This window comes from Nesoenas mayeri (assembly GCF_963082525.1).
Source record: "Nesoenas mayeri genome assembly, chromosome: 15".
NCBI lineage: Eukaryota > Metazoa > Chordata > Aves > Columbiformes > Columbidae > Nesoenas > Nesoenas mayeri.
This window is the reverse complement of record NC_137559.1, coordinates 271,673-284,353: the sequence shown is the minus strand read 5'-3', so window position 1 is coordinate 284,353 and position 12,681 is coordinate 271,673. Positions and strand designations below refer to the sequence as shown.

Here is a 12,681-nt window from a genome sequence, read left to right as displayed (position 1 = left end):
TTATCCTGATGAAATCAAGTCTAAACTGACGACGTGTCTCATGGTCGGCCTCCCGTGGGGGCAGTTCCAGGGATGCTCGATCTCCCCCATGTGGGTGACGAGTTTCCTCATCTCCTGCACACTCAGGGCAGTTCCAATCATCACCTGCAACCAAAGGCAAAACTCGGGTCTTAGTTCTGTCCTCCACGCCGAGAACTGACACGGACAAGAGCAGCGTTTCAGCTGCCAGAGCAACAGCCACTGTGCAGGGCACGGAAAGCAGAAGAGCTACAAATGACCAGCACACAGAACACAGCTGAGAGCGTTTGTAAGAGCACCAGCGAGTTTGAAACTAAATTAAAACCTACTAGAAGTTTTTCCCAAGTTACACTAGACAAAAACACAAGTGAACAAAATAAAGGATCCTACCTGCTGACACTTGACAGTAAAGTTCCCCTGCAATATATACCAATATGGCCACTTACAGTACAACAGAAAATACTGATTTGAAACCAATCATCCCACGAGGTACTCACAGACTTTCTGCAGGCTCGAGAAGCAAACATCTGTCTGACCCGGGAGGGCCTGCACATGACCCCAGGGCAGTCACTCAGCATGAAGATCAGCTCATCTATGTCTTGTGCACCAAACGTCCAGTTTTTGCTCGTTGGCAACGATATTAATTTAACTTTTTGAGTTGCAGGAGCTGAAAGATTTGCCATAATTAATAAAGAAGCAGAGTGCTACAGGAAATTCCTTTTTCTTGAGAGAAAAATTGAGAAACGGATACATTAATATGATGTGTTCTGCATATATGCTAAGGCTTAAATTCTTTTTTTTTGATGATTTTAACTAACCAAAGTGGTAACTATGGCAGATATCCTTTTAACAGTAACAAATTAATTACTTGCAAACAGAAGAGCCAGATCTAATTTCTGACAAACCTTTCAATTTAAAAGAATAAATAGCGTATTAAGCTATTTTGAGGTTATGAGTAAAAAATAATGAAGGGTTGTGTTTTTGTTGTTGTTTTTGAGATGGATAATTAATAGCATTTTAGGCAAAAAATGTAGATTCTTGAATGAAGAATACGGGAAGAATTCTGCACTGACTTCCCAAATACCAAAGTGGTAACACAGCGCTTTCATTAGTCTTGTTGTACAAGCAAAACGATCAAGAGCTTGCGGGTTATACAGTTTGCTCAAAAGTGCACAGCCAGTCAATGCTGAGGTGTCATGTGGAAACCCAAGGAACATTATTTACCAATGGTATCTATTAATTTAAAGTTACTAGATTTATAACTGACCTGTATCTAACCCTGCTGAGACCTACAAGTGTACCAATATAACAGCAGGATTGTATGTAACACATCTGGAAAACCCACATCCAGTCACATAGTCAAACAGTGACCCCAACGAGTCTTCAGAAACTTCTGTAACAAGCTACTAAGATGAAGACTCTGCAGTGTTGTGTTCGATAGTGCAAAGAGACTCCGGAATCCTAAGTCCTGAACACCAAAACAAACTGCATACTAGAGTGCCCATTATATTGGAATTTATGGTAACTACCAAAAGAGATTTTTCATAATAAATGAGATGAAATATTTCAACTTTTTTAGTTCCAGTAACTTTGGCCCAAACTCACCATTTTCATTTATGACAAAATCAAACCCATTTTTTCTGAATATTTCCAGGTTTTCAATCAATACAGTTTCATTTACAGCAGTTAAATTGAGATTCTGAGGCCTGAAAGAGACAGAAAAATACGGTATTGCATAGTTACATAGGGCAGACCAGTTAAGACAGGTTTCAGAAGCAATCAAGAGATACTAATACAGGGCTCTCTTTTAAAACATTTTGCTTTGCTTCGTTTAAAAAAACCCTCATTACTGAACATAGAATCATAGAACAGTTTGGGTTGAAGGGACCTTCAAAGCGCATCCCGTCCGACCCTGCCACAAGCAGGGGCATCTCACCCAGGCCAGCTGCTCAGAGCCCCGTCCAGCCCGGCCTGGGACATTCCGGGCATTACCCAGCAGAGCTGGGCGGGTTGGGCAGCGCTCCTGCCACAAGAGCTGTCCCCAACATCCCCGCTGTGACCACGGCACCAGGCTGTGAGCGCTCCTGCCACAAGAGCTGTCCCCAACACCCCCGCTGTGACCACGGCACCAGGCTGAGAGCGCTCCTGCCACAAGAGCTGTCCCCAACACCCCCGCTGTGACCACGGCACCAGGCTGAGAGCGCTCCTGCCACAAGAGCTGTCCCCAACACCCCCGCTGTGACCACGGCACCAGGCTGAGAGCGCTCCTGCCACAAGAGCTGTCCCCAACACCCCCGCTGTGACCACGGCACCAGGCTGAGAGCGCTCCTGTCACAAGAGCTGTCCCCAACACCAAACTGCGGGGTGCCGTGTGAGCCCTCTGGAAGCCTGCTGCACCAACGCCTGGCTGCAGGGCCACGACTGCGCCTGGGGAACTCACGTTTCATGTGAAGAACAACTCTTTGAAAACAGAGTATGAACCCAACTTTTGTCTTAAGTGTTTTGAATGTGTGAAATGCTACCTGAGCATAATCATACATATCCTTCTGAAACACTGAATTAAACTTAAAAAATATTATCGTTAAAACACTGAAAATACTTACGCTATCAGCTTCTGACCTTGAAGAACAGTGTGCAGTTGTAACATCTCAAAGTTGTACTTCTCATCAGTAGCATGTTGGTCAATTATGAAAAGATCAGAATTCAGCTTTGCTATTATAAACCCTAAATTGAACTGGCCAATGATTTCCATTTGTGCAAACATTTCTTTACTGTGTATAGAAAATATAAACAGGTTATAAATTACACCTCATCAGTAATCATGTTAGACTGTAAAACTTAAAAACATCTTTTTCTACAGTGCAGAACATACTTTGCATTTGGAAAAAAAGTCTCATTTAGGGAGAATACACGTGAGCAAACAGAGTTATCTGGAAGCTGCCACCGACTGACGCGGCCGTTTCTGGCGGAACACAATCCATCACTAATACAGAACTTGTTCAGGATTCTCACATTCAGATACAGCCCCTGGTGAAAACAAAGTCAGAAACGGGCAGCGCGGCGATGGCCCAAGCAGGCAACACTGAAGGCAGCATCGCGGTTTTGAAGCACGGCATGTGACGTATTTGCCTTCTTTTCAGTTACAAAGCTTTCTTAATACTTTTTTAGATGCAAAATTAACAAATCATACATTCAGGTGGTCAGTGGACAGTAAAAATGTAACTTGTTTTCACAGCCAAGTCTCACCAAATTTCAAATTCACGTGAGAGGGAAATAGGAGTTATGGAGTCTTTTCAGAGTGTTCTTATCTATCACAAAATTTGGTGTTTCTCTGACTACACTGCAAACTACAAGTCTGAATGAAGCCCAGTCTGTGACTTTTGTGCTGCCTGTTTAGTGTTGCATTCCATATTCCTCATGCAGTTAGTTCAACAGCTGCTCATCAGCTAAAATCATGTCAAATGCACATTTCAATGGCATAAGTTAAAGACGTATCCAAAACTAACAGGTAGATGTAAGCCCCCTGCCCACCTCCCCGACAGGTCTTATGTTTTTCCTTGACTATTTTTATTAATTGATGAATACAATACATTAAGAAGGTAAAAATACCTGATCTCTTTTCTTAATTCATCTTCTGCTACTTTATTTTCTCCGGGACTAATTTTTGCTTTAAATCTTCTGTAATTCTGTGCTTCTGTACTTTTCTGTTGTTGCTGTATTACCTTTTTTACCTTTTCTGCTAAGACCTTCATAGAGAACTCAAGTGGAACAGTTTTCTTGTTAACTTCCACCAGTACATCAACACTTGGCACGTAGTTCCTAGAATTCGTCACTTCAGGAGATTTACCTGTCTGGAAGTCAGCTGCTTCACTTTTAAAGCTACAGCTTTTAAAACGTTTTACTCTTGGGGAAGAACTATTGGCTTCTTGAGATGCCTTATTCTGATGAGTCCAGTCATTCACTTGACTTAACTTCTGTTCAGTGCCCAAGACCTGAATATCGCGTTCCAATGATCTCTCACTACACCCAACAGTTTCAGGACATCCATTTTGAAGCTGTTCTTCTGAGCTACCCCATTCTTCTTCAGGAGGATTAATCACGCTTTCACCACTGGCGCAGCTCCCAGGTTCCGGCGTGCTACATCCAGCATCCGGCTCACAAGTGCCACAGAATCCAGAATCCGTATTATCTTCTAATTTTCTCAAATGTCTGCTTGGAATTAACAACTTTGAGTCCATCTTACGACAACTCTCAGATCCCTTACTCAAGACAGCCTTTTGAGTCTTTACAGTACTCCAAGTGGTATCAAGTGACATTTGTCTAGAGGAACTGTGCTGCTGTTTCACCTTTTCAGGGCTTCGGAAACTGCTCTCTGTCGTTTGATGCAGAGAGAACGACTCCCTTAATTTGGCAAGAGTCATCATTCTTCTTCCCTCACCACCTGGATTTTCAGTAGCAGCGTCAGGCAGCACTTCTACCCGAGGCTTTTCTGTCTCTTCAGGAAGCGTCTTCTTCAGGTTGCCTAATAAAACCAGAAAAAATGAATATATCAAGATTCTAAGCTAGCTAGAAATATGAATTAAATGATGTGGTTTAGTAAAAAGAATGAAAAGAGAGGTAGAAAAAATAGCAAACTCCTTAAGTTTCAGACTGACTGAGTAGGGGGCTGAAATGCATTAATATCCAACAGGCAGGCAATTACATCTTTAAGAAAAATAACGGTACTTGTGTGAATGAATTTGTAATCTCTTTTTACACTGGAACAGCAATCAGTCCAACCAGCACATTTATTTATATGATCAAAAGAGTTTAATGACTGAGTGAATGAAAAGCGAATTGCTCTTACACGTTAATGGTCACGATAAAACTCCACTGGCACGGCGCTAAGGAGCTGGCACAACAGATACTTGTACTATATGTGATTTGTAGATAGTTGGAGGCCTTCAGCCTCACCCGTTGTCAGTCCTACATGTCTTTAGTAAAAGACTAATTTAAAATAACAGTAAGAATCAAGCTACAACTGATTCTAGATATCAGTAAAAAAGGAAATTAGGAGGGATTCTGTTGAAAGAAATAAAGAGGATGATGCGGTGTTACCAAAGAAAAGCAATTTTGAAAGAAGATACACTCACAGGAGAATCAGCAATTTCTGTACTTATAAAAGAATCAAAGTTCAAAATCCAATAAACTCTTACTCGAATTTGAGATTTATGAGACCTTAACCATTCCTTCTCAAGGACATTTAAATAAAGGAAACACAGATCACTTCCAGTATCTTGGGATAAAACTTTTTCAAGCATTATCAATTAATTTTGTAGTAATTTTTTCTCCATAATGTTGACTGTAAATCATTTAATAACTTAGGGTCCTCCTTTATTATTTGATGACAATAACAATCTTTCAGTATAAGCAATACGTGAAAAATCTGCCCCAAAAGGCGTATCAATTAATAGCCACGCTTTTTTTCATTTCTTCTTTGGGTTTTTACAAACCCATTTTCCATCTTCAGTTCTCTACCATGTATCACACATACAGCTTTCACACGTTGTGTCCTACCTGCAACGTCCAGCAGTTTCTGATTGACGTTCAGCTTGTTAACATCACTACCAAACATCTCTGTCAGGGAAGCTTTTAAAATTGCTAATAAAAGCTTTTCCTCCTGAAGTAAAATTTGCCTTTTGTCTGGAGTTACATTGATGTCAACACATTCTGAAAAGAAAAAAGGAAAAAAATTCCATCCTTGGATCAAAGCGTTTTGCGCTTTCAGCCTCCACTTCCATTTCCCAGGACGAGAACCAAAGCCACCGTTAACATTCACAGTATGTCTGCAAATTCAACTTTTAACTTCCGCAGCATTCCAGCGAACGGAAGAGAAGCTACTTCTGTGCAATTACGTGATACAAGTTTCCCTGTATTTAAGCTAACCACCAGACTGCCTCTTTCCCATTACTTCAGACAATATGTTACTTCTGAGTATAGAAAAAGTGGAGGGGGAAAGAAGTGGAACCAGGGCTGGAACCCATCGCTCCATCACCAACTGCAAATCGAAAAACTGCCACCGTGAAGGGAGTCACACAGACTAAAGTTACAATGTTCGCTAAATAAATACGATTTAGTCTTCAATTAAATTATAGCATTTACAGAAGTTACTGAAAATTATTTATAACTCACCGGAATCTACACAAATATTAAGGACAACAAATGGATACTGGTGTTTATTGTACAAGTGATAAACTTCATTCACAAGCTTGACAACCTGCAGAGAAGGTGAAAAAACAGTATTAGTCCCACCGTGTGTCATTTAGCTCCCATCAAAACAATTAACACAGTAAATCATATCTTGTCTGACTGAGCCTCTCTTCACACAAATTGACACAATGAAGACAAAAATGTGAGACACAGGAACTTGCAGCATCAACTGCAAATATCAGCTGCTAATCCAGTGGTTTTTAGAGAATAATGAAAAAGTTAGAGCTGGTGATATTAAAAAAATTAAAACCTGACCTTTGCTGGATCACATGGACGCTCGTTGATAAAGAAAAACTGTCTGTCTGTTGTACTCCTTCCAACACCATGATCACAACGAGAAATGAAGCCTGTGATTCTGTTGAATAATAAATAACACAGTAACAGCAAGGGAAAATGAAGGAGCAAGGCAAAAGACGTTTTTCTGACTCCGAGCATACTTAATGGAAGAGTATTTTATAAGTGGCTAAAAGAAACACACTTATCCAGCACCAGTAAATATGGATACATATTTCCTCTCTCAGTTACTTATGTGACAAAGACTGGAGATTCAGCTCCAAAGAGGCATCAGACAACTGAAGCAGCAGCTTGTTCTGATTTCAAAAGTGGCATTTGCAGTTCTGCTCTGAAAGCAGGAGAGGCCAGTTGTCAACGGTCATTGCTCAGATACTGATGCACCTATTTGCCAAACTCATGTATAGTGAGAGACTAAAAGCAAGTACACTGAAAGAAAGTAAATAGTAAACTACTTATACAAACCGATTCACAGTCATCTCATCCCATTTCTCAGTAATGCCACTGAAGAAATGCAGGTATAAACAACCGATACAATTCAGCCATCCGATTACTCAGAGCACTGACGAAGGTGACGCTCAGCAGATTACAGTAATATTGAACTAACCAGGACACATAGAACAGCAGTTTCGTTCTTCCCGCTTACCTGGCTAGCAACACCTTGGTCCTGAATTAACTATGCTGTTCAACACGTTTTGGGTTTGGTTGGTTGGTTTTTTCTTTTTTTTTTTTTTTTTAAATTTTGGGTTATAGTAAAACACTACTGGCAACAGTGGTTTGCACTTTTCTAATTACCTATAAAGATTTTGTGGCATGTCAGTAGCCCTGAGTCCATATTCTTCACAAACAGCTTCATTAGGAGGTAGCTGAACAAAAGGAATAAGGCTCTGCAACTGAAGAGAACAAACAAACAAAAACAACCAGAAGAAAAATGAAACATTGAACACATATAGACTGTTTTACTTCTATTTTATTGTTATTTATTAGCCTCAAAATCTATTTGATAAAACGTTGGGGTTTTTTCAAGTTGGCTGACAAAGTCAAATACTCCAAATCCCAATCTATGAGAAGCCAGCAGCACTGCTGAGGGAGCAACAGAGACGGTGCCTTGGCGGCCGCTGTTCTCACCCTCTGAGATCACTGCCTCTGCCCCAGTCGCTTCACAGACCCCTACTTGGACATGTACATAGACATAACAACAAAGTCATTGACACAGTTTGGACTCTCCAGCTACATACATACCACTTAATCAAGTTTCATGCAAAATCAAGAGGCACAAACAGAAATAGAAGTTTCTTCTGAAATACCAATAAAACTATTAAAAATTATACGTTACTTGAATCACAGCTGCCAAAGCGCAGGTATGTTTACCACAAACATTTTCCCAGTCCTGCCACTATCATTTTTCAGTCATTAGAACATCTTGTACTGATTTTATAACTAGAGTATTTGATATCATATAAGCAGGCTGTAGGCTGAACATCCTATTCAGATAACACTGAATTGTCAGCTATGCTTGTTGCTATGTGGCACGACACAGTCACATCTTTCGACTCCTCTCTCAGGCACAGCAGGAACGGGCGCTGAAATCTCCACACGGACCCTGCGACGGAGGAAGTGCCACCTTCCCCGAGCACAAACCTCCAGAGATTTACTGCCTGCACAGCTCATAGAACTCGCTTCAAAGAGATGTTAAACAGTAACCTCCCTCCTAAATAGTTTCTCTTCCATCAAAGCATCTCTGAGCAGATTTAGAAACTTCAAGGGAATCCATGGAGGCTGCATCATTTCTCCTCTTTTAACCTGTAGGGTGTGCTAGAAGACAACACATGCTCCATCCCCTCACAGTTTTTAAAGGTTTCCTACATCGTCTCTATTCATTAGATCTGAAAAGTATCTCTATACTGCTATCTCTCTTTTCCATAATAAAAGTAATACCTGTTTTTGCCCAAATACCGCTCCAATGTTTTCCTTTAAACTGGGACTTCCAGCAGTTGATACCACACAACATTTCTTCCCTTGGCCAACTTGATTAGTGCAGTTAATTCGCACTCCTTTTGAAACAATACAGTATGCCTGCAACACCTGGACCATTTTGGCATATTCCTATTAAAGAAAAAAGAAAGTTCGCATTTATGTGAAATGTCTCTTTTTAGAACAAAACATTAAATATTTGCAGGTAACACAAAAAGGGGGTAGGTTTAATATTTTTTAAAATAGTTACAAACTAAATTTTTATATATATTTGTGTGTATATATATATTTACAATAGTGCCTTTAAAAACAAACAGCATGTTTACAGTATTTTTAGTCATAACACAGCAGTCGCTGATTTTAAGGTACACAAAAGTGACCATGATATTGGTTCTTTTCAAAACCCGAAAATTTGAGAAAGTACCTTTAAAACCAATAATTGCAAAACAGAAGCGGAAAGCATACAGGAATATTTGTTCTTATTTGATGAAGACATAAGACAGCCGTGACACAGTCTGGCACAATCAAGGTATTCCACAGAGAACTGAATATCATTCAGCAGTGAATAAATTCTGGGATATGACACTCCTTTGAATTAATAATTTCTGATCTAACCTACCTTTTTAATGTTTCTCTGAAATTCCTTATGCCGCACCGGCAAAGTATAAAATAACTGCTGTACATTAACAGTCGTTCCTTGCTGTCGTGGAAAAGGAGTTTTCTGAATGATTTTACCATTGTGATCAAATACCAAACGAGTCCCAACCTTTGCAGACTTATGGCAAGTGAAAATGGTAACATCACTAAGGGAGGGAAAAACACAACAGAATTACTCACTAACACTAGATTTTCCTATCCATTCCTCACAGTCTAATCAGGCAGAGAAACTACACCAATACTATTGATTTAATTAAAACTAACTCTTCACCACAAACAACTTAAAGCATACCGGAAGAGTAGTGTAACATTTTCCTAACTACCATGCAAACATTTTATTTGTATCCCTTTCATTCTTCTCCTATCAAATGCCATGTTAAAGTCGTGTTTTGTTGGACACTACATTCCTCATCCTAATATACAACACCAGAATATTCTTGATGCAGAGAATTGTGTCTGAAAGCTGCGCTATTTCAAAGGTACAGTTTGTCTGGGAGGAATTAAAATACAGTTTTAACGAGCTAGAGTCTCGCAAACACAGCACTTAAATATTACAGTCCTTTCCATCAGAGGACCAAACACTTGTGCAAGTGCACAGTTCCATCCTGAAAAGATTTGCATACTTAAGTAACACTAAATTCTGTACATAAAAGGACAATCAGGTGCTGAGAATCATAGAATAATTTCCGATGCTTAGAATCATACAATAATTTTGGCTGGAAATAACTCAGGATGTCATGCAACCAACTGCTTGAAACAGACCAAACATTAAGGAACTGGAAGTTTCCAAAGCCTCTTTTTATCAATAATGGTAAACTAAAAAGTTGGCTTCAGTTATTTTTGTTCATTTAGTAACCTTCTACTAGTAAGTTTAATATTAGTACCTCAATGCACACAGTGAACTCAGAGCTTCACCTCGAAACCCAAATGTTTCAACATGTATTAGATCAGAAAAATCTTGTATCTTTGATGTATAATGTTTCAGAGCTGGAAAAAAAATTTAAAACGTATTTCATTTCAAAGTGACACTGGTCAACACAAGTAGGCTTTGTATGCACATCAAGAAGCAAAAAATCTTCTGTATTATTCATTGTATTTTACATAATTATTAGAGAAAATACTTAGATACTTAATGTTTCTCTTCCCCTTTTCCTATGAGCAAGATTCCTCTAAAATCCTCAGATGCACCTGTCGTTCCATACTTACACCCCAAATTCATACAGCACGAGATGCCCTGGAGCAGGACTCAGTACCTGCCCTGCTACCGATGGACCTGCCTCAGATTCTGACCTGGAAGAAAATAGCGTACGGAGCACGAGCCTGTCCACCCTGACCGCAGCTGAGGATCCAACCTACAGCCACAGAGCCGTGCTGTGCGGCGTACGGAGCACACGGGAGCCAGCCTGTCCACCCTGACCGCAGCTGAGGATCCAACCTACAGCCACAGTGCCGCGCTGTGCGGCGTACGGAGCACACGGGAGCCAGCCTGTCCACCCTGACCGCAGCTGAGGATCCAACCTACAGCCAGAGCAGCACTGGTCAGCAGGTAACAAACCGGGCGAGCAGCAGCACCCCTGAGCTTTCACTGTCCCACAAGAGTAGGAGAAAGAGTTTCTGATGTACCGTATACATACTGCAAACACACAGTTACTGAGTAATAAATGGTAGCCATTACCTACCCTAGTCATTATAGGAAAACAGAAACACGGGTATTTCTGTTGCAATGGCTAGTTATGTTTGTCTTACAGTATTGTTTCTGCTCCCATTTTGTGCAATTTAAAACTAGCAAATGGAAAATGTGACAGGCATGCAGTGTCCATTTTCAGCAAATACTCAAGTTTAGAATTCACCTCTCAAAAGCAGGCACATTCACGAAGCTTGACTCCTGCAACAATGGCTGATGAATCAACCTGAATGAACCTAAATGAACATTTATACATCTTTCTCTTCTGTAATTATTTCTATTCTTTGTTCCACTTAAACAAGCAATCAAATAAAATCAAAGCTTCTGAGCTACAAGATCTATAACCACAATGGCACTACAGAAGTCCAGTTTAGTTTTGCCCGTCTTGCAGGTCAAGCATACGTTATGCAAAAGTCAAGTATCCATTAAAAATTATTAAACGTAGGAAATTTGGTTTAAAAAAGTAGCTTTTTCACTTAAAACATGCTTTCAAAATGTCTAAACATAAACTATAAAAAAAGGTTCCACTTACTCAGGCCTTCAAAGTTTTCCTCTTCCACTCCATCTCCATTATCTGAAACCTCTATCAGTTCTGCTCCATGATCTTTAAGTTTTATATCTACAAAATTGATTAATAAAGTATTTCCGTTCTGTATGTTCATACAAAGTATTCACTACTATTTTTGCATTTGAAATAACTTTACCAGATAAAGGTTTTCCATGTCAAGTTTGACCAAGAAAGAATTCCCATAGCTGTCAAAAGTTGGGGCAATCTACTGCAGCCAGCCTGCTTGTAGAGACAGTTCGGCTGCACTACACCTGAACAGCAGCCCTCCCAGCGCCCACAGCCACCACCGCGGCAGCTCTGGAAACTGCCACCCCGCCTTACCTGTCTGCTCGCTTGGGGCCACCGGGCAGCAAATGCTAATCACCTCTGCTCTATGGGCCACCTACCTTAACTGGGGGCACAAAGGGCTCCGCATAAATTAACAGACAACATCACGCACTTCCAGGAGCCCAGCTGGAGCCCGGGAATCAAAACGCTTTATTTAAGTGTAAAATCACTGCAAACCTGCTTGCCCCAAATGTACAGTATTCGCACAGGTCCGTTACTGTGCACTCTGCTTTGAGGAACTACTTAGGAGCCTCTGAAACTGGATGGAGTTAGGTGAGAAGCAGGTTACCGATGTTGGTAGCTCCAGCATCCAGGCTGTTTTCCACCAGCTCCTTCACAGCAGTGCCGAGGTTCAGCACAACCTGTCCCGAGCAGATCCGGTGAACGGACCGACGGTCGATGGGCCGGATGGCTCCGCCGGGCGGGGCGCTGGGGAGGCAGGGACAGCACCGCAGTGTCAGCGGGCGGGACGCCTGCCCTCGGCCCCGCTCCTCTCAGGCTGGGACACCCGCCCCCCATGGGTTTGTAAAACACCGACACCCCGGCTGGCCGAATGTGGAGCGCCCGAGAAGCCCCACAGGCCGCCTCACAGGCCGCCCCGCAGGCCGCCCCACGCCGGGCGGAGGCGGGAACCGAGAAGCCGGGGCGGCCGAGAAGGCCGCAACCGCGCCAGCGGCCGGGGCGTGGGCCGGGGCATGGCCCGCGGCGAGGGGGCGAGGCTCCGAGCCTCCCGTGAGGAGAGGCGACTCGGGCAGGGGAGTGCGGGCGCGGCGGCCCCACCGCCAGCGGCAGAGCCGGGACCCGCCCCAGCCCAGCGCTCACCGGGACTCGGCCGCCTCCATCGGGACCCGGCGGACGCGCCGTGCTCTCCTCAGGATCCCCTCCCGCAGGCCCCGCCCCCGCGCAGTCATTG

The 12,681-nt window shown here is 42.2% G+C and overlaps 1 protein-coding gene across 1 annotated transcript; it reads right to left on the bottom strand.

Annotated features, from left to right (window-relative positions):
• On the bottom strand, positions 1-12,610 carry PMS2 (PMS1 homolog 2, mismatch repair system component; the record flags this gene model as incomplete). Its single annotated transcript, XM_080353939.1, has 15 exons — positions 1-144; positions 516-685; positions 1,624-1,724; positions 2,622-2,789; positions 3,628-4,540; positions 5,575-5,727; positions 6,190-6,274; positions 6,523-6,622; positions 7,354-7,451; positions 8,497-8,664; positions 9,152-9,335; positions 10,074-10,176; positions 11,406-11,492; positions 12,058-12,197; positions 12,591-12,610. The coding sequence occupies 15 exons, from the start codon at positions 12,608-12,610 to the stop codon at positions 1-3; spliced, it is 2,634 nt and encodes an 877-aa protein (XP_080210065.1).
• Between the last annotated feature and the right edge of the window lie 71 nt (positions 12,611-12,681).